The sequence below is a fragment of the Brassica napus genome, chromosome A1 (genome assembly GCF_020379485.1).
Source record: "Brassica napus cultivar Da-Ae chromosome A1, Da-Ae, whole genome shotgun sequence".
NCBI lineage: Eukaryota > Viridiplantae > Streptophyta > Magnoliopsida > Brassicales > Brassicaceae > Brassica > Brassica napus.
In genome coordinates, this window is record NC_063434.1 from 2254070 (window position 1) to 2280721 (window position 26652).

A 26652-nucleotide genomic window follows, 5' to 3' on the forward strand; every position below is an offset into this window, starting at 1 on the left:
AGATGATAATTTTAATTTGATCCAGATTTTTTTTTTGTAAAAAGAATTGATCCAAATTCTTGTCTTATGTTTGCAAACTAATTAAATTCGTTTTTTAACATTATTTTTCCTTTTCAATATACACATTTGCTATATATTATCATATCACATACATAACAAAATAACTTTACATAATAAAATGTGGTTATTTAAATAGCTAACGCAATACTTTTCATTACATATTACATTTTGTTTCCTTTTCATTATACACATTTGATATTTACTATTATTCTATAGCTTTAGACATGATTGTTGCTGTTTCAGACAGTGCATACAAGAAGATACCAGTTCCCACGTAGCTGGCAAATCGTTGGGCTCTTCTACTGTTAATATGAAGCTTAGTTTTCCGTGGGACAAGTGAAAGCAAATCCATAGCCAAACTTGAAGATGAATATACAATTTTTGAAACTAAGTAGCAGAGACAGACACTGATGTTTTTAGTTTTTACTATGACAGCTGAAAAAAACAGAAAACATTCACATTAACTTATCCATTTTCTTTCTCCATTTACTCTGCAGCCATCGCTTCTTCTTCATCTTCTTCTTCTTTCCCTTCTATACTTATATCCGGCAGAGTTTGTGGATCAGTGAGAGCTTCTCTCTCTTCTTGCAACATTGTGCTTTCAGGAGTATCATCTGCTTCCTCCGTTTGCTCTGTTGCAAAATGGTTTGAACTTTCTTTCTCTTCTGTTTCCTCATCACCTTCAGACGTTGAACTCTCCTTCACCACCTCAGTTGTGTTCGACCCAGAGATGTTTTCAACTAGAGAAGACTCTGAAGTTGAGTTCCTGAACTCATCTTGAATGGAAGATGTGTTGGTAATGTTTGCAGAAACAGTGATGTTGGCATCAGTTTCATTACGGGTTTGCTCAAGTTCGACGACATTCTGTAGATCAGAGGATCCTGAAGGTGGTGCACCATCTTCTGTTTTGTCATGTTCTTGGCTACGTTCTTGCATGGTTCTTGTTTCATTCTGCACAAACCCTGAAGCTTCAAGAACTGCTTCTGTCGAATTACCATTAACTGTTTCACCTCTCAGTTCAGTTACAGCATTAACTGTTTTCTCCACAGAATCTTTGCTTTCAGCTTCTCCTAACTTCAAGACAGGCTCCTTCTGAACCCCAACCTCATTTGTAGTGGTATTGGAACTGTTCTCCTGAGATGGTCCTGTTGAATTTCCATAACTTTCATTCAATTTCTCAGTGTTCAGTATCCGAGACTCATGAGACACTGCGCTGGAAGTATCATCAGCCTTGTAATGCTCCTCGCGTGCCTCATGAACAGTCACATCAATCTCATCTGCATGATTAGTCTCTGCTTCTTTCTCCTTCTCTTCTTGAAGCAATTCATCATCCTTACTTTGATCTTGTTCATCAATATCATCTTCTTCTTCATGTTTGTTTTCTTCCTCATCCTCTTCAACTACTTCCTCTCCTAGCTTGTTCTTATCTTCTTCTTCTTCATCCTCCTCATCTTCTTTCTCCTCTTCCTCATGAGTACTACTATTCTCTACTCTACTCTTGCTCTCTTTCTCTTCTTCTTCTTCATCCTCCTCCTCTTCTTCCACACGCTTCTCTTTCTCGTTCTGCTTATGATAACCGGGAAGAAGATCTTTTCTCCCAAGCTTCACCATCCCTTCTTCATTCTCTAACAACACCGTCGATTTCTTGACATCTCCCTCATAGAGTTCCTTCTTCTTGTCATGAGAATACTTCACTTGATAGATTAGCCAGATGCAAACTCCAAGCAGAACACATATCTGCACAACATGCTTCCCTTTGATACCTCTGCTCCCTCTTTGGCTTCTGCTAGATGATTGTTTCTTCATCTTCAACAAACACTCTTAATCTTCTTCTCACACAGTCTATACAAATACCATACTCAGATTCTTTAAACCTGTGACAATAAAGGAACAGCCTTTACAGAATAAGACAAGCAAATCACCTAAATGAACATCACAAGATGTGACATGCAAAAGAAAAAGACCAATTGATTGCAACCATGATGCAAGTTAGTAACAGAGTTACAGAGAATAAACCAAAGTACATAACTTTGAAAAACTAACCAGGAGAATAAAGCTGAGAATCTAGCAAGTTGTAGGAGAATGGTTAAAAGGAACATCAACTAAAACTTGATCTTGAAAAGTCAAATCAAGAACCCAAAACAGCTTAAAGTTGTATATAATCAAACCAAGAAGATAGAACCCACAAAGAGTATGAATGCAGGAAAAGAATCAGATTCGGAGACAGCAGAAAGTAAAAATTGAAGCTTTGTAAGGAAGAGAGTACCTCAGAGTTTGAGAGATAGTTTTACCTGAGAAAGAGATTGAGCTTTGGTTAAATCTACAGAGAGAGTTTATTAGGAAGGGAACAAAGAGAGAATCTTTGAAGAAGGAAAGAGTGTGAAGGACAGAGGTTAAGGCCCAGACACCCAGACAACGCAAAGAGAGTGAAGCGATGACTATTGTCTGCTCTCTCTCATTTTTTAATTATTTTTGGACTAATTTTGGATTTATGAGAATCTTATATTTAATATTATCTTTAATAACTGAGTTTATCTTAAAAAGAAACAGTTTTCAACACACAACCTTTGTCTAATAAAATCATTTATTCATATCTGGAAAAGAATAATATGAAATAAAATCATTTAATCATATCTTTTAGAATTGTGAAATGAAACTCCAGTGGTGATGTAATGTAACTGTAGATATGGTTTAAACACACAACATTTGTCTAAAGGAACAAATTATAAGAAGAAAAACAAATATTTTCAAAAGAAAATACAGCTTCTGGCATTTAAAAACTGAAGTGTGTGATGCTTATTCAAATTAATCGTATATAATGATGATTATTACAAATTAATCGATTAAGATGGTTTGTAAGAAAATGCTTCTAGCATTAAGAAACTTAATGCGTGTATCGGTGTATGAGTCATTCTTGAAATGGTCAAAGCTGTCTAGAGATCGGATCAAGACTACATTAGTCTAAGAAATATACTCCCTTCGGATATGAAGGTATAATGTTCTATCTTTTTTATTTTGTATACAAATATATGATGTTTTGAGATATAATTAATGTATTTATTTTTAAAATTTAAACATAAACTAAAAAATAAAATTATGAGTGATGAAACTTTACTGATATAACCAAAAAATAACAATTAAAATAGTATATTTAATGTTTTTTTAATATAAGTGTAAAACCTTAAATATCGTACATTTAAATTCAGAGGGAGTATGTGTTTTCTTTGTTGAGAACTATTAGTCTATTTATTACTCACTAGGGTTCCATCCGCCCTACGGGCGGATTAATAATTAAACGAAGTATATAAAATATTATAATTTTTTTTTACTTTGATTTTACATATCTTACAACCATATTTCATAATATATGAACTTTTTTGAATATGTTTTGGTTATATGGAATCTATACTAACATGTTAAAATATTTGAATATATTTATCTTGAATTTTTAGTAGTTAAACCTCTCAACTAAAAGATGAATCGTAAAGAAAATTCTAAATTAAAAATTCTAAAATATAAATCTTCAACTTTATGCATTGTTTAAAATTGATTTTGTAGGATTTTTAGTTGAGGTTTTTTTATTCACCTTTAGTTTAATTAAGTGGTTTAATTACGAAAAATCCATTTATCTTTTTGTTTTTGTTTGGTTCTTTCGCACATTGTGGATATATGTAACCTAAAATTGTGATAGATTTGGTAATAAGTATATTTGTGAGTAACCTATTTACACATACAATTATTATAACTTGTTTTTTTTTAAGAAGTTAGAGAGCTTTGTGTTTATGAAATTTAAAGAATTTCCCTTTTTTAGCTTTACACATCTTCTATTTTGTTTAAAGAACTTCGCAAGCACGTTCTGTCTCAGATTAAAATTAACATGAAGCTGAGATAAACTGATGAGAAATCTTAGCCTGAGGAGCACAATCGATGACATTCGAAAAGTTAAGCTCTCAGCTTTATTCTGTATTTTTTGCTGCTACTTCCGTTCTTCGAACATTATTGTTGAATTCACAACTGCTTAATTCAGAAAGGTGCAAATGACATTGTGTTTAGTTGAAAACCACATAACCTTGCTAAGACTATTGATAAGAGTAACTTATGCAATCACGTGTATAGAACCAGAACACATTTTATTCGGCTAGCCCAACACATATTATCTCATAATTAATTAATGAGTGGCCCTGTCTATTAAAATACTTTTCAACTAAAAAAAGCTATAGAAAATTTTGTATGCCACACTCTCTCAGGCTCCCACCTGTATTTAGATGTGCAAAATTGTCAATTATGAAACAAATTAATTATTCTAATTTACTTTTATGTGTTTGTAAGAAGCAGCAACTTAATTAATTTGTTTTAAGACCTCATCAAAAAAGGATTGACCCTTGCATAAACTAATTGCTATTTTTTTCTCTTATCTTGGCAACGTAAACAGAGATTGACCATCATGCTTCTCATGCATCAGTCTGTTATGGTACAATGAACCCTTGACGGTTAGAAGTACAGATTTGAAATCAAACAAAGTATCTTCATGGAACATTATATAGTTGATAAGTTAATTTGTAACACGATTGTAAAAACCAAGGAAAAATACTTCATGGAACATGTGGTTATGTCCATGATCTATCGCACATGCTTCACCTGAAGTTATACAATCAAAAATACTAAATCTTCAAAGTAAACAGACAAACACGAAATATTGTTATTGCATTTGGAATCATCAGAACAATGAAAATTTGGGTTTCTTACCATACCAGAGAGAAGGACATGCTATACGTGGATATGTATTCTTTATAGTCCTACACAACCCGGGCCAGATTGTCTTAATATGGTTCTTAGTCGAAATACCACATGTCGGCACTTTTAATTCTCTGATACGATACATCCGTCTTCATTACCATACATACTGAAAGAGACCTGACTAATTCTCCATGCTAACTTCAAAGTCTCCTGAACTTTGCAGAAATGACTTCAGGAAGTTACCTAGAAGCAAAGTGAAGACATGGACCCGAATATTTGCCGCAAAGAATCATACCATGCAGGAGGGTCAAAAATTCTGATCATGGGAAAGGTATGCTCACCTCCCACTATGAGAACAGTTACTCCCATCTGAGTAACTGGCCCAACCTTAGATAGAAAAGTCTTTCCAGTGCTGGTGGTGGGTAGTTTGTGAGAATAACGTATAATACATGAAGGCCGTCTATAGCATATTTTCCATGGTTACTGCAGTTCCCCTGCGATAAAAACCTAAAAAGAAAAAAATGACATCTAGATATGTGCAGATCATGCAAGAGTAAGCATTAGTATACCAGTTACAGGCCCTAAACTTATGCTCTGATACTTTTCCCATGTACGATTTTAGAACTACCAAATGGTTCTTGAAGTACTCCTTCTCAAGTGTGGGGGAGCTTCTCTTGGATATCAGGTGGGAGGTCAAGAAGTTTACACCCTACTCTCCACGCCAGAGCACGCATAATATCTGCTCTGTTTTGCCTGCACACAATGATACCAAGTCGCAAAAACAGTTAGAGATTCTGGAATTTGTGTTGTCTCGATAAGGAAAAGTGATTTGTTATTGACACATAGACATTCCAAAATGGATTAGTAGTGACACAAGAATAAATAAAATATCTTGATGTAGTTGTTAGAATGATGCTTATCCCAGTCGTATATGTGATATGCATGCATATGGATATATTGCTTAAGACATCTGTCTTGAAAAAACATAAGATTTGGAGATAGAAATAGTACCCATAATTTGATAAACTGATCAAGATCTTCTTAGAACATAAACATATTGAATATAAACTAACCCCGTACTATCAAGCCTTAATAAACTTACATCAGGCCTTGGCCATCTCCAAAGATCAATTTGAGTCCCACCTGCCAAATCACACACACAAAATCACTCTTAACTCTGCCTAACAATAAATCAATGAACCCCAATAACTTATTCTTCTCTGAAGTTTTGAAAAAGTGAGAAGTGGCCTTACAGCAGTGGATATAATCAAATAACAATCTGTGATTCTGAGATGCTCCAACGTGGAAAACCTCTGCGAAGTTGAAAAGTTAAAGGTCATAGGCGATCCAGAAGACCTCAAATAAAACAAATGCTTTTCCTAAACTTTAACCCAAAAGGACAAACGATTAATTGCAAAATCACTGAAACTTGGAGAAAAAGAAAAGAGGAAAAATCTCGGAAGAATTGAAAGTAAGACGACGTTAGAATCAGAATCGTGAAGGTGAGAAGACCAAGGGATATCACGATTTCACAATTAAGAGTTAAAGACCAAAGCTCATTCAACATAACTCACGGAGAAATAGCATTTGACGATTGAGTAGGAGAATTTGCTCTCTCCTTGCCAGTGACGTGGCAGAATGAATGGTTGAGAATATTTTGCCCATGTGGCATCCTTTAGAACATCCAAAATTAGTCCCTTTTATATAGTGGGATTTGATATCGGCTAATATATTAAACATGTATAAATATTTGATTTAGTGCTTAACCAAGGATTACTTCTTCGCAAACCATATGATTAAGGCAGAGTTACACCTTGAAATAATCAAGACCTATACCTATCTTAGATCGGCCTACCGAAACCAAAAATTAGGAAACATCCGCGACAAACTCCTCTATACATTGTCTGCACATTCACCATTTATTCTAAGCTTCTCACGTTATCATTTGATCATGCACTCAAATTTTGGTTTTATACAAAAAAAATTTTTTTGGACAAAGATTTTATACAAATTTTTAACTCCATCTTTGTAGGAAAACAAATATGTCTTCTCATGTACTGAAGTATGAAAAATGTTACACAACAATCTTAACACACATTCATCAATTGAACTTGAAATCAATATGGTTTAGTCCCAATATAATTGCCTGCGGGGTCATAGTTACACACAATAATACTTGCACCATTACCACACACACCCTTACCACAACCGAGCCGAGCAGATCCACGCCACACGACCTGCGTGTAGTGTCCACAAGCCGAGTCGTGGCACGAGTTTGAGTAATAATCATAATACGACTTTTCATTTATCCACATTGCAACAGCCTGAGCCGGTGACATATCTCCACTTCCCATTGCAAGGTTCTCTCCATATGGTCCAGAGGAATGCTCGAGGCTGCATGGACCGGATGCTAGTTGATTTGCGTAGTCCTGAGCCACAGTGGCTAGGCCAAAGTCCCATCTTAGAGGCTTGACTCTGACCATGGCTCGGGCTACGTTGTGTGGTCTGAGATAGCTGTCTGGAGAGTCATGGGACTGCGGATACTGATAATATTGTGCGAAAGAAACATCGATTTGGGTCAAGTAGATGGTGAGAAGTAGGAGAACCAAGGCTTCTATAGAGACCTTACGAAACATTTTAATGATTTTTGTGTTGTATGTCTTGTAAAAAATATCAACTATAATTATTGCGAGATGACTCTCTGGTGTGTGTTGTGATGGATATTTATAGTTTCTTTTACACTATACTGTATACTACTACATATATAGAAATGATAATTTAGAGGCCTAGTTGGTGTCACGTTTTCAAGTAAATATGACTAGCGCATATATTTAAACAGTTTTCAACACTGTGAAATGATGTACGCACGTTATTTAGGGTTAGGTGTACAAAAAAAATGGTGGCATGTTCGTAGAGTTGATAGTGATGACTTTCTCTGTCGGCTAAAGGATGATGGAACAATATCTTTAAAATTATTCATTTCCGCTGTGGATTGGATAGTACAAGAGAAAAACTAAGGGTGGTGGAACAATACTTATAATTCAACGGTTTAGACATATATATATATATATCTAAAATGCAAAATGAGAAAAAAAATAATGGTTCAAACGAATATATTATATCTAGAAGATATGATCCCACAGACCAGAAATTTTTGATATATATATATATCCCTTATATACTAAAGCGCAAGTCGCATGCCCAATAAAATTTTGACACATGGCATATGATTTAATTTTTTTTTTTAAATGTAAATTCTGAAAAAGGTTTTTAAGAGAAAACAGTTTCGTTTATTAAAATAATAACTGATTCATATATATTTTCCGTACCAAATTAAAATCTATATAAAATAATTTTTTTTATTATTTCTCCCACTAACATCATGATCCCACAATCTTTAAAACCGTTAACCTTTTTTCTATCTTACGATGCTATGAATTCTTCTCTACATGTAATTGCTCCATTGACTCTCTCTATATGAGAGTGATCAAATTTCAATTTCTAACAAGACAAATCGATGACTTCTGATGATTGTATCAACATTGTCAAGTCAACAGTTATATATCGAGATCGGCATGGTCTTTGTGCCAAGGCATCACACCAATACTCTTTTAAGAAAATATATTTTCAAAGTTAGAAGATGAAGGTTAAAATCCAGGTTAGTGAGACTAAATACGTTAAACTATTCAATACTCAAATCCTAAGTTATGTCATGTTGATTTTTTTGATGAAACTTTTTTTTTTCTAACCTACTTTTTTTTTCTTTTTCTCTGTGGATTTTGGCTAAGCGACATACTTATAAGCAGTCTGTGACTAAAAAAGGTAAACATAAACTAGGTTAAAACCAATTTTGAAATTAACTAAATTAATTTTCGATTTTCTTGAAAATGTTTATTGGTTGTGGTGGTGATAATACGAGAAAAGAAAGTACGAAGCTCACCTTAAAGATTTACAAGGCCTCCTAATAAACGAGAAGGACTCCCATCTCAGGTTGGTTTTCCTTAATTTTGATATATGATTTTATAATTGTATAGAGATATTGTTTTTGTTTACTTAGAGTAACATACACTTTTTTTTTTCTTATATAATGTCACCAAATTTCGTAGAGCTGAAAATGAAGAAAAATAAATACACATGGAGAGGAACTAAAAACTATAGATATATTGACGTTAATTTATCTACAAAAATAATGTTAATGTTTTAATTGATTTTGAGCAAGTGATATGTTTTCCCTGAATTTCATATAAAATACTTTTTGTTGGTTATGGAAAAGAGAAATCAATTAAGTTTATCACTAATAACCTTTAAGTAATATTTATTTTTATTGTAAATTATATAATTTAAAAATATATATGGACATAAAACAATGCCCGTGCTTTTAGCACGGGAGAGAATACTAGTATATATATATCATACAAGCAATTCTATTATTCTATAACATACGTTTTCCCCATCTTTCAAAAAAGTATGTGAACTTGATTACAAGTTACAACAACGGTTTCTATGTCAATCTAACTGTTTCGTTAGATATACTGAATAGCTGCTGGGAAAAAATCGCTACTTTTTTATCAGTCTTCGTTGTTATATAGTAGAAACCATATTACAAAGTTAAGCTAAAGGTTTGGAAAGGATATGACAAAGATCAGCTAGAGGTTTGAAAGTGGTTGGCATATTTATTCTCTCATAACCCTGTCACGAAGAAGTGTCCAATTTATTATAAGAATATAGAATAAAAACTGTCATTTTTTTAAATATTACAGTCTATGACATAAAATGCATAGTCTCCTTGCCAAAGCAGCCGGATGACGTGCCTTTACAGACGATTTCAATGTAAAAATATTAATTATTGCAAATTAACGTTGTCCCGTCTGGCTCATGTTATCTAAAATTCACATTATTTCTCTATAGTTTTATCTTCCGAATAATCCACAATGAATTTACAAATCACTTTAATATATATGAATTAGGTAGCATATCAATTTACATGTAACACTGTTATTTCTCCATTCATCGGAATAGTTTGTACATGCGCAGATGAAGAAGTATATATATAGGGTTTAATTAGATAATTCAACCTTTGTTTTCTGAATATATATGTATATTAATAGCTAACTCTTTAGTGATTTTAATGGAATTTTCCTTTTAGTAGTTAAGATAACATTTAAGTAGTTTTGATTGATTTTTCTTTGAACACCTATATATATATATATATATATATATATATATATATATATATATATATATATATATATATATATATATATATATATATATATATATATATATATTTTAAATGAGTGCGACACGAGTACTTCTCGAGAAATCACTCATCTTAATATTACTTTCGGTCACGCTTAACCGCGAAGTTCTATGAGATCTGGTGCATTAGTGATGAAGAAGTTTTGATTGACTAAGTACATATATCATAGAGATATATCTACACTATATTTACAATTAAAATGATATTTTAATAATGAGCAAACATAAGAAAATTAACATTTGTGTTTGACTTTTTCACTCTTCATAACTATCTTACAATTTACAAGAGAACTAGATTTTGACCCGCGCTTAGAAAACGCGGGTTTGTTTGTTTTTCATTTATTAATCGAAAACTGATTTGCAAATTACCATTATTTTTGTGTCGAACCATAACAATTGAGTTTTTAGGGTTTTATCATTTTTTTTTCTCTTCAAAATATGATATTTTTTTGAAATATGGTAGTTGTTCTATGATAATGTTTGAGTTTTAAGATTTGTTTTCATATCTGACTTAGATTCATGGTTGGACCTATAGACCCGATATATTGTATATAATCCGGTTCGGATTTAATGAAAAATTCGTTAATTAAAAATCTGATATAACCAGGTAAAAATCCAAAAACTCACTATTAACCTGCAATCTGATACCATTGATCTGATTACAAAATATCTAATAGTAATTTTTTTTTTAAATTGATTAAATTACTCATATATTTATTAATATTACATAAATTAGTGATTCCTTAGAATTTGATAAAATTTTATTATGTTATCCAAATAAAAAATGATAATACAAAACACTTATTGATATGACAATATTAGTTTATTTTCGTCATTAATAACCTATTATAAGTTTGTGTTTTTATTTTAGATTTAAAAATTAATTTTAATATATTTTTTAAAATTTTCTTGAACACTCGTAATTGCCATATCAATATTATGTATAAAATGACATTATAAATGGAAAAATGATATTCAAATATGTATATGATATATGGTGTAGGATATAGGATTTTGGTTTGTATTGAAAAAATGTATAATATTCAAATGATCTGTTTTGAATATTGATATGTATATTTAAGAAAATGATATTTTCATGTTTGCTAATTTATTTATAGTTTGTAATATATTTATACATATATTATATTTAAAGTTAGTATATCTTTTAAATATATATAGGCCCATTATTTATAGATCTATTTAGGTGTATATGTAGACCCAAAACCAAAAGACTTAAATGCCATTAATGAATTTTATTCATCCTTTGTAAAAATAAAGGTATTTTTGAGAAAGTGTAATTTTCATTAAGTGAATGATCCTCTTTTAATGGTACTGATTAAAAAAATGAAATACGTTGTTAAAAGAAATCTCGAGTTTTTCTTCATTAAATACAACATTATAATATTGTATATAAAAATACCCTAAATATATGTTTACGTATAAAACAGAAGAACAAAAAGAAGATTTATACATAGCAAACAAAGCAAGTGCAGTAGCATTGCATTTTATTATTTCATTATAAAAGTCCAGGTTATATATGGTACAAACGAGAACCGGACCGGACAAACCAATCATTATTAGCTGACAACAGAAGATTGGTATGGATAAATAACATAGAAACAGCACAGTACATACATGTGTATAACATATATTTCGAAACATACTCAAATGATGGTTTTAATTTTTGTTTCTCCGTAAGGCCACTCACCAACCCAGTTACCGGGAGGATCATAGTTGCAAGTAATAAAGGTATTACCATTGTTACATCTCACTTTTGCACATCCCAACTTCACCGAGTTTTCCCACACAACCTGCGTATAGTGGCCGCACACTTTGTTCCAAGCACATGTGTTGGAACCATAATCGTAGTCAAATTGCTCCTTCACCCACATTTCAACTGCTTCGACGCCTGACAGGTTACCGCTACTCCAAGCGATGTTCTCTCCATAGGGCCCACCACTCGAGTGTTCCATGGAACAGCCGACGCTTTTACGCTGGTTTGCATGGTTACGGGCATAAGCAGCCACCTGGTTGTCCCACCTTAAAGGACCCACCCCAACCTCGGCTCGGGCTTGGTTATGAGCTGCCAAGAAGTCTTGTGGCCTGTCTTGGGCTCTTAGTGGAACAATAGACAGTAGGAAAATGGTTGCTGCTAAGATTAGGTTTTGAGATGGGTTAAAGATTTTCATCTTTTTCGTTTCTGACGTTTAGAGTTTTAAAGTTTTGGATGATTTTAAAGTGAGGATTGTAGCCAGGTTATATAGTAGTTAGCATGGAACCTTGTTGAACGTTTTTTAATTTCCCGAAACAATCACTTGTAGTTTTATATTGTTAATTTTTCTTGCCAAAAACTTACAAAATATTTTACGAAATAAAAGGTCGAAAATTATGTGTCTGCGGTCTAATATATGGCCAGTTGATTAAGAACATATATATGATATATATATATATATTCAAGAGTTCAATGTAATTGGTCATTAATCTCTCTGATCTCTAAAACATATTTCACATATAACTGCAGTGGATAATGAAATTCCAATTTGAATGTGCTGATAACTTCAATTCGCATTCTACGATGACTTGTTGAATAATATCACTATGTACAACATTTAAGTCTTTTTTTTTTTGGACGAACCATACAACATTTAAGTCTAAAATATACAGATTATACATTTCCGGAGATTCTAGTATATACGTTATAGATAGCCAAAAAAAAAAACCTATGTTTAAGATATGGTGATGTACTTAAAAAATGGTGAATTGAGGATGAAAGGACGATTATTTAGAACATGTGGGTAGAAGGACGAACGTCAATTCGAACTTTTTTACTAATACTTCAGAGAAATTAAGAAACTCTTAAATTATATGTATCACAAATAGTTGTTGGAGTTTCACATCGCTGCGTTTTTCGTATATTCTCATCTATGACGGCCAAACAATCTAGATGATACAATAGCCATCACGATTTTTTAAATTAATTTGTGATTATTCAGTTCATCAATTCTCCGTTTGTCAACTTTTTGGTGGTGACATCACATAAGCCAAGACGCAAAAGCATAAAAATTTTCTTAGACGGTACTCTACAACCTTCATTTGATTCCACAGTTAATATTCTCTTTTTTTATCTAAGGTCAAGATAATTAAAATTTTAAGCTCCATTTGAATAAAATATATAAGAGCAACAGAAAATATAAATACAAAAAGGAACATTCGAGCCTTGGTGCTTGGTACTGTCCCATGTTTTTCTAGTCCATATGAGTTGTTATATAGGTAAATGCTACAACAACATTCATTTTCAGTGCGCTATGAAAATATAGCGAGGACTTCTGTTTTAAAAGGCAGAGAGAGGATCATAGACACATATGACCATGCACGTTCGCATCATCGCATGCATGCACGATCTTGATAGATGATGGTCATATATATATACATATAGTAAGTCTTACAGCCGCAAATATTACCAGGAGGGATCATAGCTGCAAGCCTGCAAATGATGAAGGTTCGACCAACCATTGTTACTTACACCTAGTCCCTGACTTTGGCACACCGCACACCTCACTCGGCCGGGTTTATAAACGGGCTGGGCCTTAATGGACCAAACAAATCCTGCCACAATATCCATATAATATTGCCACTGTCAGTAAGGCCCTAACTCATCAGTTTTCCTTGTTGTCACGAATGAAATATATTATGATACTCTCTCTGTTCCTAAATGATTCATATTCTAGAGAAAACTTTTGTTTTTAAAAAATATATATTTTATATTTTTAATGTAAATTTTGTTAATTAATAATGAGAATTTGTGAAACTCAAGAACATTAGCTGCATTTTTTAAAATTTTATTAGTTTTAAAATATAAGAAATATAAAATTACAAAAAACTATATATTTGTAGCTAAGTTTTAATATGTTTTATTAAAAAAAGTGAAAATTTTAAAACATGAATATTTTAAGAAAAAGAAATGCACGACTCTCGTAAAATAAACAATGAGATACTATATTGTATGGGAACCTTTTTTTTTTTTTGTATGGGAACTTGAGTATCCTTTTCGCTCAATAATTTAAAAGACACTTGCCGACCTAATAAGTGGCTAATAATGGGAAGCTTTCTTTGAATCATATAAACTGCCGATACAACTTTTGATGATAATAATGAATTATAAAAAAATAATTTAAGAAAAAAAAGAAGCTAAATTATGGTACTATACTACATCATACAGTATACTACACGTTCAGATTTACAACGACGACATACCCAGAAAAGCGTTTGGTAGTGGGAGAATCCGTATCGGATCAAAATACTGTCCGTAGCGGGAAAAAAACAGCTAATGCTGCTGCGTCAGCAACAAACAATAAAAAAGGACTTCTCTTACAAATATTGAATTCCCCAAAACACCCTTCCTCATTTAAGGTACGTCGCGCTCACACAAAGGGTACGATTGTCATTAAACATCTTAGTGCCAGGCCCCTATACTATATTGGCATATGCAGAGTATCTCCACCGCACGAGCTCTTTGGGCTTCTATCATCTCCTTGCTTCGATTTCTCTGCAGAGCTTCCACAACTTTGGCCATTATTTAATTGAGTTTCGTTATTCTGATTTTGAAATCTCTTTCCTTGAAAAAAAAAGGTTTAATTTTTTTGGAGAAGGTGATGAAGAGAGGTCTGTGAGTGTGAGCTAGGGTTTAGAGAGCTGTTGTAAAGATGGCGGCGGAGCTTGTGTGTTGTGAGGCGAACTTCTTCATACACATAGCTGTGATAGCGTTTCTTGTGCTGTTCGCTGGGCTCATGTCTGGTTTGACATTGGGTCTTATGTCCTTGAGTCTCGTTGATCTCGAGGTTCTTGCTAAATCCGGTACTCCCCAGCATCGCAAATACGCTGGTAAAGCTTCTTACTTTGCTCCTTTCGATGCTTAAAGTTTGATTCTTTTTTTTTTTACTCGTATGGGTTTTGCAGATAGTTAATAAAGTTTGATACTTTTCACCAATTGAAGTTTTTTTTTATTTAGCTTACACATGTGCAGTTCATTGATTGGTAGTTTTTGATTTAACTTCCAAACGCATCTGCCAAAGTTGGGTGGAGTTTGGTTTCTTAGATATTTCTCTTGTTAGCGTGTTAGTTAAGAATATTGAAGACTTTGATCTGATTTCTAAACTATTAGATCAATACAAGAACACCCTTTTAACGGTTTTACTATCAGTGATCTCAGCTGCTGTTACTAGCATCATGAAAAATCTTATGTTAATGATGGGAAGTGTTTTCCTTTTTTTTTTCCTTCTGCAGAAAAGATATTACCAGTGGTGAAGAATCAGCATCTGTTGCTTGTCACTTTACTTGTATGCAATGCAGCTGCTATGGAGGTAATGTTTAAAACGTCACCTTCTCCTGTGTTGTATAGGTCTTGGGAAATGTTTGATTGATGCTAAATAATGATTCTTATCTTTTTTCAGACGCTTCCTATTTTTCTTGATGCTCTTGTCACGGCATGGGGTGCCATTTTGATCTCAGTTACACTGATTCTTCTCTTTGGTGAGGTAAAGATTAGCCTCTCCTGTTATAAATAATCAATTCTCTGATAATTTTTCAGTCATATTCATGTATCTAAGATGTTAACATTGATTGTTCGCTTTACTTCAACTGCAGATTATACCTCAGTCTATTTGTTCACGTTATGGTTTGGCCATTGGTGCAACAGTGGCTCCCTTTGTCCGTGTCCTAGTCTTTGTCTGCTTACCAGTTGCATGGCCGATTAGCAAGGTAAGTAAATACACCCCACCCATCTCTTCAGGAGTCAGTGCCTCACCCATTATAATAAGTTTTTTTTTGGTCCTTTGAATAATCCAGCTGCTGGACTTTCTATTGGGTCATCGTCGTGCAGCGCTTTTCCGAAGAGCTGAGCTTAAAACACTTGTGGACTTTCATGGAAACGAGGTATGCAAATTGATCCCATCTTTAAGATGGTCAAGTTTATTATGTATCCCTTGTATGTCATGTTGTTCGTTTCTTTCAGGCTGGGAAGGGCGGAGAGTTGACTCATGACGAAACGACAATCATTGCAGGAGCTCTTGAACTCTCTGAGAAAATGGTCAAGGATGCAATGACACCAATCTCTGATATATTTGTTATTGATATCAATGCCAGACTAGACAGGTCTTGTTCTGTGATTCCTAGAACTATCATATGAGAGATACACTTGCCTTGAGTCTTTATTCTTCTCATTTTTCCTTTGATATAGGGATTTGATGAACTTGATTCTTGAGAAAGGGCATAGCAGAGTTCCAGTTTACTATGAGCAGCCAACTAACATCATCGGCCTTGTTCTGGTGACTTTCAATCTCATGCATTAGTTCCACATTTTAAATCACATGCACAAATAATTTCCCTGCTTCTAAGTTCTAACCATTCATATATTTTAATCATTAGGTAAAGAACTTACTGACCATCAACCCAGATGATGAAACACCCGTCAAGAGTGTCACAATAAGAAGGATTCCGAGGTGAAGTATCCGAACCTAAACTATTGATCCCACTGAATGTGATACAAAAAGGCTGATGTCTTGCTTTTTGTTTAGAGTACCAGAAACCTTGCCTTTATACGACATATTGAATGAGTTCCAGAAAGGACTCAGCCACATGGCTGTTGTGGTGAGGCAGTGCGACAAAATTCACCCCTTACCTTCTAAAGATGCTAAAGACGGTAAGCTGTTTACATTAGTTGGATACAAATAAATGGTCTTGCTGAAGTTCAAGTTTGAGAATCTTTGCTTTGGTGTCTAACAGAGAGGGTTAAGGAAGTACAAGTGGATGTGGATGGTGAAGGAACTCCTCAAGAGAGAATGTTAAGGACTAAGAGATCGCTTCAGAAGTGGAAGAGCTTTCCAAATCGTGCAAGTTCGTTTAAGAGAAGTAAAACCAAGAAGTGGTCAAAGGACAATGACGCAGACATCTTGCATTTGAATGGCAATCCGCTGCCTAAACTAGCCGAGGAAGAAGAAGCTGTTGGAATCATTACTATGGAAGATGTTATTGAGGAACTTCTGCAGGTAAAGTGATGTTGCCATAAGTTTTACCAAATCAAATATTAAAAAGTCTTTCTTCACTTGACTGATTTATAATTTTGGGTTTGTGGTTTATAGGAGGAGATCTTCGACGAAACAGATCACCATTTTGAAGACTCGTGACAGTGTATGATCACTGATACTGAATGGTCATGTCCTTGTTTTCAGCCTGAGTACTTTGTTACTTGTCATGCGGCTGTATCAATGTAGGAACTAAAAATGTTTGTAATCGCGGTTTTAGAAAGTAATACAATGGTTTTATGTTATCAGTGTGATCAGAGTGATGAAGGGGTTAAAACGGAAAAAAAGTTTATGTATTGAACATACATTATCGTAGTAGTAAACAATCTCTGTATCCACCTCTTGTATAACATTTTAAAATACAGCAACATCCACTTTCTCTCCCACTCAACCCAACATTAACATTCTTTCCTATCTCACTCTTCTCAACGTGTGCAAATAGCTTTTGTCCGAAGAAGAAGACCTAGTCCCTATCATGTTTTCTCTTTTTCTTTTCTCTCCTCTTCTCCTTCCTATCTCTTTTCTCCTCTTTTGACTTGTGCCTCTTACTACGTTTCTGCTTACGCTCTTTTCTTTTTCTATGAGTACGCTCATGAGCTTCATCATCGGAAGAAGAAGAAGAAGAAGAAGAATCTGTGTGATGTCTCAATATAGGCCGTTTCTCTGGCTGTGAAACTAACTTGCATTCTCCTCCTGTATAAGAAGTTCTTGAGGGTTTCGGCACATGAAGACAAGGAAATGGTTCATCCATCTTAGGACCAACAGAGCCTCTGCCACGCTTAACCCTATCATTCACAAGTTTGATCAAACAAGAGCTCATTCAAATTAGTTTTATGATTATAGAGTTAATTAAACAGGTAGCAACTATGATCTAGAATGAGTATTAAAAACGTACCTTGATTGGAGAAAAGTCTCAACCTCGACATCTCCCAACCCTTTTCCATCATCATCACCATCACGTTGCCATCTTTTGTTTCTGCTCTGACTTGACGACGGTGAAGAGCCAGCAACATTCTCATCAACTGAAGTGCATCTCTTACCAAAACTCCTCCTATCGCCCTCTTCACTTTGGCCACTGCCACAGCTCTCTTCTCTTGATTTTCTTTTGAGCCTCTCATCAAACTCAACCTCTGCGCGACGAAGCCTCCACATCTCATCGGTCTCTACAGCTTTGTTTGCTGCATGGCGCAAAGGAAGTAACCACATAAGAGAACGAACTAAACAAACATGAACTCTAGTGTTAAAACAAAAGGGAGTATACCTTGTTGAACACCAAGAACAGTAGCGGTGAGAAACCTGGAGTTAGGTCGATGCCTTACATTAGGCTTCTCAAGATAAGCTCGGACTCCTTCCTTCTCAGCTTGTCTCCTCAACTCCGCTGCTTCTCTTAACAGAATCGAAGCTATCCGATTCTCAGTTTCCAGATCCATCTAAAAAAAAGTTGAGACCTTTAAATCTCCCAAACCAAGAGAAGTGATTAAACAAACAAAGGAAGGATTTTTCAATCAAATTCGACCACTATATACGTTAGAGAATCATAAAGCTTTCGAATTTATCTTCTTACGACTCAAAATCAACGAGAAGAAGATTAAGAAGACAATCCAAAATTGGCTCCACAGAGAAGGGAGAAGCAGTAATTTAGATGGAAGAGGAGATTGCTTACTCAGATATATCAAGCTTCGCACAATCGTTTGATTCCTCGGCGTTCTCGCAGCAGGCGCAGAGAGAAAAGGTTAATTCGTCGGTTTTAAATCTCAGGCGAAGAACAATTGAAATTTTCTCGTAAACCGAACCAAACCGGAACGATTGGAGTAAACCGGGTTGCTTTCCCCCCTCGGACCAAACCGAAGAAGAACCCTAGTGGCTAGTGTTGTTAATCAAGTCTTACATAACATAACCCACAACAAATTTTCTGTGTAAAACCATTTTGAGCTCAGCGTGAAAAAATGTCGTCAATTTCTTCAATGATCTCTTCTTCGTATTCATCCTCTTTCTTAGCCTCTTCAAGTTTTAATCGCAGGTGCGTTGACTTATTTTTTCTAGGAGGATGCATATGAGTTACACGCTCACACTTCTAGTAACCAATGTTGGATTATGTTTTTGAACAATGCAATTTGCTTGCGATGATATTAACTGATACAAACAGTGGATAGATGACCCAAAGGTGATACAGTAAGTAACTATAGTTACTTTAGGCTTTACTCTCCAAGTAACCATAGTTTGGTTAGGTGTCTTATCTATATACTATTAAGCCTTATGGGAGCGGGAAGAGATGTTTATCACGGAAGAGAGAATGATGATGAGAGTTGGGGTGGTAGTAAGAGACAGAGTCTGTAATCTGTTTTCTTTTTCTCATTCAACAATAACATTTGTCATCATTTCTCTTGTGTTTGCTTTATTGCTTATGTATCCATCTCTACAGAACTCGAAATGCTTGCTTGCCCATGGCCAAACGGGTCAACACGTGCAAATGCGTTGCAACCCCTCAAGATAAGATCGGTAATTCTTCTTGCTCTTTGAACACATAACTCTTTAATCTTGTTTTTGTTTTTTTGCTGTAATGATTAGTAAGATCAGGTATCTCAGCTGTTATATCTGTTGCTTCTAAATGTTGTCTTACTTTGTTTGTAGAATATAAGACAAATGTGTCTCGGAATTCAAACATGTCTAAACTTCAGGCTGGATACCTCTTCCCGGAGGTTTGTATGATTGTATCTGTTTCTGTCTTGGTTTACTTTGTGATACTTGTTTGCAATATGATGGTAATACTTGAGGGAATGGCTTCTATTTCAGTATAACTCTTTCTGCTTGATGCATTGTTCCCTCTTTTTAATAAAGAAAAATGTTGGTGTGTACCAAGTACGATTTGTTAAAAAGTTTGCAGTGATCTGACATTTTGAATAAGCCACCTGTGCAATGCGTTATATTATCCTCTTTGTCTCTCTCTCTATATATGATGCTCCTCTCTTTTTGGAATTGCAAACAGATTGCAAGAAGAAGGTCTGCACACTTGCTGAAGTATCCAGATGCGCAAATCATAAGTCTTGGAATAGGAGACACAACTGAGCCCATTCCAGAAGTGATCACTTCTGCAATGGCAAATGTACCTCCTTCTTAACCATATCTCAATGTATCTTTAACTGATTTGACTAATACTGCGCTAGTATGCATAATGTTTCACATTTGACAAAATAAATACTTTTCCCATATATATATATTTTTTGTTTGAAGAACAATGAGAACATGATATAAATTGTTCTGGTAGGATAGTTTTTTTTTTTTTTTTTAATACTATTATAGAGATTGATGATTGTTTTCTCTGGCAGAAAGCGCATGAGTTGTCCACAGTAGAGGGATATAGTGGTTATGGTGCTGAACAAGGTGCAAAGGTCAGTGCCCACCACTCTCTAATTATTATGTGCTTTTGCAAGTCACTTTAGTTTATTGTGGACTGATGCTAAACTCAAGAGAAGATGGTTTTAGATCTGTTTCGTATTTTAGCATCGTTTCATCCAAGCTAAACCTTGTTTCACACATTTGAACAGCCACTGAGAGCTGCGCTTGCCAAAACATACTACAATGGCCTTGGCATAGGTGAAGATGACATCTTTGTTTCTGATGGTGCCAAATGTGATATCTCACGTCTCCAGGTTTGCTTAATTTGCCCACTGTTCATCAGTAGCTGATGCAAGATCAAGAAAACTGAGCATCTGTTACTTGCTTCCACTTGTTGCAGGTTATGTTTGGTTCCAATGTCACAGTTGCCGTTCAAGATCCTTCATATCCGGTATTTTGATGGAAAACCAAACTGCAGTTTTAGTCTTGTCTACTTTCCTTCAGTAATTTTTTTAACTGTGCTGCAGGCTTATGTGGACTCCAGTGTTATAATGGGTCAGACAGGACAATTTAACACAGATGTACAAAAGTATGGGAACATCGAGTACATGAGATGCACTCCAGAGAACGGCTTCTTCCCAAACTTATCCACTGTTGGTAGGACGGACATAATCTTCTTCTGTTCCCCAAATAACCCTACTGGTGCAGCTGCCACGAGGGAGCAACTGACTCAGTTAGTAGAGTTTGCAAAGAAGAACGGATCAATCATAGTGTATGATTCCGCATATGCAATGTACATGTCTGATGATAACCCACGCTCCATTTTCGAAATCCCTGGAGCAGAAGAGGTAATAGAATGATGATGGTTGATTATAACTTTCCAAAGAAGTATATTTTATTCGATGTTCTAAAAATCGCTAGGCGGTGGTTAGGCGTCTTATAGAGAATTATTGTTTAGGCGGGTGCCTAAACCGATTTTTAGAACACTGGTTTTATTTAACAACCTAACTGCTTGGCAGGTGGCAATGGAGACAGCTTCCTTCAGTAAATACGCTGGTTTCACTGGAGTTAGACTTGGTTGGACCGTCATACCGAAACAGCTGCTCTATTCAGACGGCTTCCCTGTAGCAAAAGACTTCAATAGAATTGTATGCACTTGTTTCAACGGCGCCTCTAATCTCTCCCAAGCTGGTGCTCTTGCTTGCCTTACACCACAAGGACTTGAGGTGAGAGAGAGATTTTCAAAAACTTAAAAACCCATTTCTTCCCACACAAGTAATATATGACTTGGTCTTTTATTGCAGGCAATGCACAAGGTGGTTGGGTTCTATAAAGAGAACACGAACATAATCATAGACACATTCACTTCTCTTGGGTATGATGTGTATGGAGGAAAGAATGCGCCTTACGTTTGGGTTCACTTCCCGAACCAAAGCTCGTGGGATGTGTTTGCTGAGATTCTGGAGAAGACTCATGTGGTTACGACTCCAGGGAGTGGGTTTGGACCTGGAGGTGAAGGGTTTGTTCGTGTTAGCGCCTTTGGTCACAGAGAGAACATCTTGGAGGCATGTCGGAGATTCAAGCAGCTTTACAAATGATTAAGATTCTTGTAATCATTCATTCATCACCGTTATCCTCTTAAATGACTTTGACTATGATTGAAATAATCTAATCTCCTTTGTTTTCTTGAATTGCAGACAATAAAGTTTGTTAGGTATCAAAAACTAAGCAATACATTTTCGAACGGTTTCATTATTGTGTAAATTACAGAACAGTGTGAGATTATGTGGAAGAAATTACATATGTTCATTTACAACAGATGAAGGAGAACTCAAGAAGAATCTCTCCATCAGGAGCAATTAAGTTCAATGGCTCGTTGGAACCTCTTGTCATACGTAGCAGGATCACCAAACAGCCAAAGCATAAACTTGGAACGAGAACTTTCAGAACTTTCTGATGAGCTTCTTGCCGGAAGATGACATCTAACCACCGGCAGAGAAGGTTCCGGCTGTGGCTGCAGATTATTGTTTGTTGTTGTTGTTGGTAACTGCTGAATCAGAGGAGGGGAGAGCATGAACATCGCAGCTAATGGTGCCATTTGGCGAGTCTAAAGTTATAGAAAATAGGAGGTTTTGAGTGCAGGAGATTGGTTGCATGTTTCATGCGTTAATATAGAGAAGAGAGGATAAAGAATGAAGGGAGTAGGTGTGCCGTGCGTTACATGGCACCCTAGTTGTTTCTTAAGAAAACTATATCCAAATATAACCATTCATTTCTTGACACGTAGCACAACTTAGTCAACTTGCGCCAAAGCCGTGAGTGCCAATGCTACAATAAGAAAGAAGAACTTGTGCGCCACTCTATGGTGGTGGACTTGGGACCATAAAATAAAGCTAAAAGATAACCCACTAAAATAAGATAAAACAAACTTCCATCCATGTCCAAACCATATAAAAAAAAATTGTGTAAGCAGATTACAAAATGACTAGTTTTTGTTCCTCTTTTTTATTAAATGAAGATCGAGTTAGACTTTTACTTTGTTTCATGAGTTTTCTTTTCAAACTGTATGGTCTGAAAAGAAAATAAAATGCCTAAAGAAAACTGATTTGTGAACAATTTTTTTGAGAATTGTGAACGAATGAAAACTTTGCAAAAAAAAAAAGCAAGCACGTTACTTAACCTTTTTTGCTTGCATCACACACTAGAATGTTTCACACCAAAGCATTGATTCCTATACTTTGACAGTGGTGGTGGTGTACTTTGAAGATTATTCTCAAAGGCTCCAATATTAAAGTCTTCTTACCCAAAGTATACATTATTGTTTTAGTAGTACTCTACTGTGAGACTTATCTTTCAAGCTGTGTTCGTTGGCAAATATAAATACACGTCGACATAGCCCCACATTTGCGCTCCAAAGATCGCAATCCGTGCTCTCTCTCGGACCAAAATCTCATATGGACCAAAAGGTCAAAAAATAATCTACAGCATCCAAAAAAAATCTGTATGGACCTCTATCATGTAAATTACTTTAACACCCTTAATGAAACTAAATTAAAATAAAATTAAAAACACAAAATTAAAAAAAATTGTGGTCGCCGGCGTAGGGTTTTCTTCTTCCTCATTCTCTGCGTCTTTTCTTCTACTACTCATCGTCTTCAACCATGTTCCACTGCATCGGCATCAAAGATGAAGCTTGTTATCCACCATGTTAAATGGCGTCAAAACTCGTGACATCCCTTGCTTTATCTTGAGCTCTGATGCCACAACCTCTTCTCAGCTTTATTCTCCAACTCCTCCGCCGGTTTGGTGAGCCACAACCAAACCTGATTGAGACATCGATCCCAGCGATCCCAACAGCTTCGGTGCTCAGCATGTATTCGACTCCATGACATCTGCATCGTGGATGAAGCTCTTTATCCACCGTGGCCTTCTCTCTTCCAAGACCAGAGCTTGAAATCTTCACTGAACCCATGTGCCTTCACCACACTACGATTCACCACCACAGCTTGTCCTCTCTAAGTTCTCTATCCGTCACTTTTCCCTCATCTCTCTTATGTGACCTCTGGTGATCCCTTGTGTCAAAGACGAGTATAGCATACTCGACATGCATGAAAAATCTTGCTTTCAAGGCCTAAGTATTGAGAAATGGAAGCTGAATCAACAGCTTTTTCAGGTCCTATACCAAGACTGAGCTCTGTCAAAGATACATCTTCAATAAGAGTGGGATCAGTCAGAGTTTTGATGTTAAGCCTCTCGAGATAAACACTTCACTGAAAATTCTTATAAAAATTAAAGTGGCCTTTTGCGTTTTTAACTTATGATGTGTATTGAAATCTGCAGCAATTGGATGGTCTCTCTGTGGAATGTAGGAAGTTTAAAGATGTTTTGGAGAGTAAAGTACTTATAATCTCAAAAGATATGAAAGATGACAGGTCTAGTAAAAGCAGCTAAGTGATCAGTGTTGGCTTACCAGCTTATGAAATTATCTATGAGATTTTATAGTCTGTCAAAGTCAATACATCCGGCTTGTTACTTAATAAAGTCTCAACCTTTTATTTTGTTTTCTTACTTTCACTTCTGATGATTTTTTTTTTTGTCATCTACTTCTGATGATTAAACAAAGAACATAATATTTTATTTATCGGCACGACACTCCCAATGTTTTACGTGACTGCATTTATGCTAAAGACACAAAAACAAAATAATTTAATGATTATCATTTACGTAACATATGTAACTATAACTTTTATGAATATATTTGATTTATCTTTACAAACATCAAACATATTTTTACATGTGAAAGTATTAGTAAAAGCCCTAAAACTAGATATATAAACAATTGATATACTTTTATTATATATTAGATGAGTATTACTGGTACAACTGGTACAAATTTGACATTCAGAAATTGATAAAATAAATTTGGCATTCTACATGAGAAAACAATCTCATTCCCAATTGGTATGTATTCAAAAAGTTTCTCTTAATTTATTTGAAATTTTGGAAAAACAATTATTGCATAATTTCATAAGTTTACATGATCTACCTTATACTTTTAAGGTTTGTTAACTTATTTGTCTACATAATTTTTGGAAAACATACATGAAATGTATTTATACGAAATTGATGATTTCATTGTAACCGGGCAATGTCATGTAAACATAAAGAAGTGGTACAACTAAGGTAATTGTATTTATTATGAGGTACAACTAATATTTTTAGATTTTACTGCCAAAGTACAACTATGCACAAACTGGTACAACTAAAAAACTAGTACAACTATGTATCGTCGGTATAACTAGAAAACTGGTACAACTATTTATTGTTTTATTTAGTATTGTTTAAATGTGTATTACGTTTTAAACAAGTATCATGTTTTAAACATTGTGGTTGAACACTGACCTCGAGTAGTTGTACTAGTTGTACCATTCATATATATCATTATCACTTGTCATTATTTGTTTATGCAAAAAGTAGTCAAATGACCAAATTAGTGTGTGTTTATAATGGTCTCTCCTAACAATTTTATTTTTTAAATGTTTTTTGGCAATTATTTACAATATCTCATAAGTTTCCATGTTCCACCTTATATTTTAAGGGTTTGTTTACATGTTTGTCCACTATATTTTTGAAAACATACACCGAATGCATTTTAACAAAATTTATGATTCAATTATATGTGATATCAGATAGTTAAACATATAGAAGTAATACAACCGGGGTATATTTATTTTTAATGTGGTACAACTATTTTTTTTCAATTTCACTGTCAAAGTACAACTATGCACAAACCATTACAACTCAAAAACTAGTACAACTATGTACAGTCGGTACAATTATAAAGTGACTCTGAAAGTGATGATACACATAATTTACAACAATTCATTTAGTAATTGATGTAAAAATATAAATTATTTGCATCAGTTCATTTTACAAAAAATTAGTCTCAACTTAAGAAGTTATTCAAAAATATATATCATTTAAAACTACTGATTTATATCATTTACTAATTAAATGTAATTTTAACAAAATTATTTGATTAAAATGATTTATTTTGTTAAATAATATATTCTTTTTCGACTTGTGATGGCTTATGCATCATCTTTTGTTTTCTCGGTGAAAGTATATTTCTATTGATAAAATCCAGAGTTGGTTGGATGGCTCTTTGAGACATGCATGCAGGGAAGAGTGAATTTTGGAGATTTTTTTTATCTAAATCAGCTTTCTCAATTGGATCAGCCGCTATGGTGATTGAGATTTTTAAGGAAACTTCCAAAGTATTTAGGGATTTATCGTAAGGATCCATTCTTTTTTAAGGATTTTTTAACTCAACTTCCAGATCAATTTTTAAATCTAAACTATAAATACAAACTTATAATAGGTTATTAATAACGAAAATAAACTAATATTTTCATATCAATAAGCTTTTTTATATTTTCATTTTTTATTTGGATAACTTAATAAAATTTCATAATATTCTAAAGAATCACAAATTTATGTAATGTTAAAAAATATATGAGTAATTCCATCAATTTTTTTAAAAAAATACTATCAGATATTTTGTGTTTTTAGCGGGTTAATAGTGAGTTTTTGGATTTTTACCGGGCTCTATCTAATTTTTAATTAACGTTTTTTTTTCATTAAATATGAACCGGATTATGTATAATGTATCGGGTCTATT

The 26652-nt window shown here is 34.4% G+C and overlaps 7 protein-coding genes across 13 annotated transcripts; 2 read left to right on the forward strand and 5 right to left on the reverse strand.

Annotated features, from left to right (window-relative positions):
• Positions 1-397: 397 nt before the first annotated feature.
• LOC106360857 (cilia- and flagella-associated protein 251) lies at positions 398-2541 on the reverse strand. Of its 6 annotated transcripts, none has more exons than XM_013800768.3 (2): positions 2356-2541; positions 398-1940 (listed from the first exon to the last, which is right to left on the reverse strand). In XM_013800768.3, exon 2 carries the CDS (start codon positions 1864-1866, stop codon positions 547-549), a length of 1320 nt encoding a protein of 439 aa, XP_013656222.2. In that variant the 5' UTR covers positions 1867-1940; positions 2356-2541; the 3' UTR covers positions 398-546. The 6 variants fall into 6 exon arrangements, with proteins under 6 accessions (XP_013656222.2, XP_013656084.2, XP_013656012.2 ...); XM_013800630.3 differs by having other exon boundaries at positions 398-1934; positions 2327-2533; XM_013800558.3 differs by having other exon boundaries at positions 398-1934; positions 2352-2525.
• Positions 2542-6538: 3997 nt separating this feature from the next.
• On the reverse strand, positions 6539-7821 carry LOC106370805 (pathogenesis-related protein 1). Its single transcript, XM_013810789.3, has one exon. It carries the CDS (start codon positions 7431-7433, stop codon positions 6915-6917), a length of 519 nt encoding a protein of 172 aa, XP_013666243.1. The 5' UTR covers positions 7434-7821; the 3' UTR covers positions 6539-6914.
• Positions 7822-11528: 3707 nt separating this feature from the next.
• Positions 11529-12296, reverse strand: LOC106370793 (pathogenesis-related protein 1). Its single transcript, XM_013810782.3, has one exon. The coding sequence runs from the start codon at positions 12243-12245 to the stop codon at positions 11721-11723; it is 525 nt and encodes a 174-aa protein (XP_013666236.1). The 5' UTR covers positions 12246-12296; the 3' UTR covers positions 11529-11720.
• A 2257-nt stretch (positions 12297-14553) lies between these two features.
• On the forward strand, positions 14554-17380 carry LOC106360534 (DUF21 domain-containing protein At4g33700). 2 transcript variants are annotated; one of them, XR_002654643.2, is made up of 11 exons: positions 14554-14937; positions 15340-15416; positions 15507-15590; positions 15700-15813; positions 15901-15987; positions 16067-16206; positions 16292-16379; positions 16480-16553; positions 16637-16753; positions 16837-17099; positions 17193-17380. XR_002654643.2 is itself a non-coding variant. In XM_013800179.3 (11 exons), the coding sequence occupies exons 1-11, from the start codon at positions 14760-14762 to the stop codon at positions 17235-17237; spliced, it is 1275 nt and encodes a 424-aa protein (XP_013655633.1). In that variant the 5' UTR covers positions 14560-14759; the 3' UTR covers positions 17238-17380. The 2 variants fall into 2 exon arrangements, 1 of the variants encoding a protein (XP_013655633.1); XM_013800179.3 differs by having other exon boundaries at positions 14560-14937; positions 16629-16753.
• A 26-nt stretch (positions 17381-17406) lies between these two features.
• Positions 17407-18904, reverse strand: LOC106360626 (protein FAM133). Its single transcript, XM_013800282.3, has 4 exons — positions 18799-18904; positions 18397-18565; positions 18031-18313; positions 17407-17920 (listed from the first exon to the last, which is right to left on the reverse strand). The coding sequence occupies exons 2-4, from the start codon at positions 18563-18565 to the stop codon at positions 17599-17601; spliced, it is 774 nt and encodes a 257-aa protein (XP_013655736.1). The 5' UTR covers positions 18799-18904; the 3' UTR covers positions 17407-17598.
• Positions 18905-18948: 44 nt separating this feature from the next.
• On the forward strand, positions 18949-22162 carry LOC106370770 (LL-diaminopimelate aminotransferase, chloroplastic). The gene is made up of 10 exons (XM_013810766.3): positions 18949-19155; positions 19558-19634; positions 19767-19834; positions 20122-20238; positions 20462-20524; positions 20681-20785; positions 20872-20922; positions 20999-21319; positions 21491-21697; positions 21776-22162. Exons 1-10 carry the CDS (start codon positions 19082-19084, stop codon positions 22067-22069), a joined length of 1377 nt encoding a protein of 458 aa, XP_013666220.2. The 5' UTR covers positions 18949-19081; the 3' UTR covers positions 22070-22162.
• A 41-nt stretch (positions 22163-22203) lies between these two features.
• Positions 22204-22612, reverse strand: LOC106370782. The gene has a single exon (XM_013810774.3). It carries the CDS (start codon positions 22567-22569, stop codon positions 22321-22323), a length of 249 nt encoding a protein of 82 aa, XP_013666228.2. The 5' UTR covers positions 22570-22612; the 3' UTR covers positions 22204-22320.
• Between the last annotated feature and the right edge of the window lie 4040 nt (positions 22613-26652).

Bases quoted from the DNA above. Each gene is read 5' to 3' on its own strand.
- LOC106370805 (XM_013810789.3), bottom strand. From the start codon at position 7,433: ATGTTTCGTAAGGTCTCTATAGAAGCCTTGGTTCTCCTACTTCTCACC.
- LOC106370782 (XM_013810774.3), bottom strand. From the start codon at position 22,569: ATGGCACCATTAGCTGCGATGTTCATGCTCTCCCCTCCTCTGATTCAG.
- LOC106360626 (XM_013800282.3), bottom strand. From the start codon at position 18,565: ATGGATCTGGAAACTGAGAATCGGATAGCTTCGATTCTGTTAAGAGAA. The intron at 18,314-18,396 runs GTATACTCCCTT...TGCGCCATGCAG, and splicing joins TGTTCTTGGTGTTCAACAAG to CAAACAAAGCTGTAGAGACC. The intron at 17,921-18,030 runs GTACGTTTTTAA...TGTGAATGATAG, and splicing joins GAGACTTTTCTCCAATCAAG to GGTTAAGCGTGGCAGAGGCT.
- LOC106360857 (XM_013800768.3), bottom strand. From the start codon at position 1,866: ATGAAGAAACAATCATCTAGCAGAAGCCAAAGAGGGAGCAGAGGTATC.
- LOC106360534 (XM_013800179.3), top strand. From the start codon at position 14,760: ATGGCGGCGGAGCTTGTGTGTTGTGAGGCGAACTTCTTCATACACATA. The intron at 15,591-15,699 runs GTAAAGATTAGC...CTTCAACTGCAG, and splicing joins TGATTCTTCTCTTTGGTGAG to ATTATACCTCAGTCTATTTG. The intron at 15,814-15,900 runs GTAAGTAAATAC...TGAATAATCCAG, and splicing joins TTGCATGGCCGATTAGCAAG to CTGCTGGACTTTCTATTGGG.
- LOC106370770 (XM_013810766.3), top strand. From the start codon at position 19,082: ATGTCGTCAATTTCTTCAATGATCTCTTCTTCGTATTCATCCTCTTTC. The intron at 19,835-20,121 runs GTTTGTATGATT...AATTGCAAACAG, and splicing joins CTGGATACCTCTTCCCGGAG to ATTGCAAGAAGAAGGTCTGC. The intron at 20,923-20,998 runs GTATTTTGATGG...ACTGTGCTGCAG, and splicing joins TTCAAGATCCTTCATATCCG to GCTTATGTGGACTCCAGTGT.
- LOC106370793 (XM_013810782.3), bottom strand. From the start codon at position 12,245: ATGAAAATCTTTAACCCATCTCAAAACCTAATCTTAGCAGCAACCATT.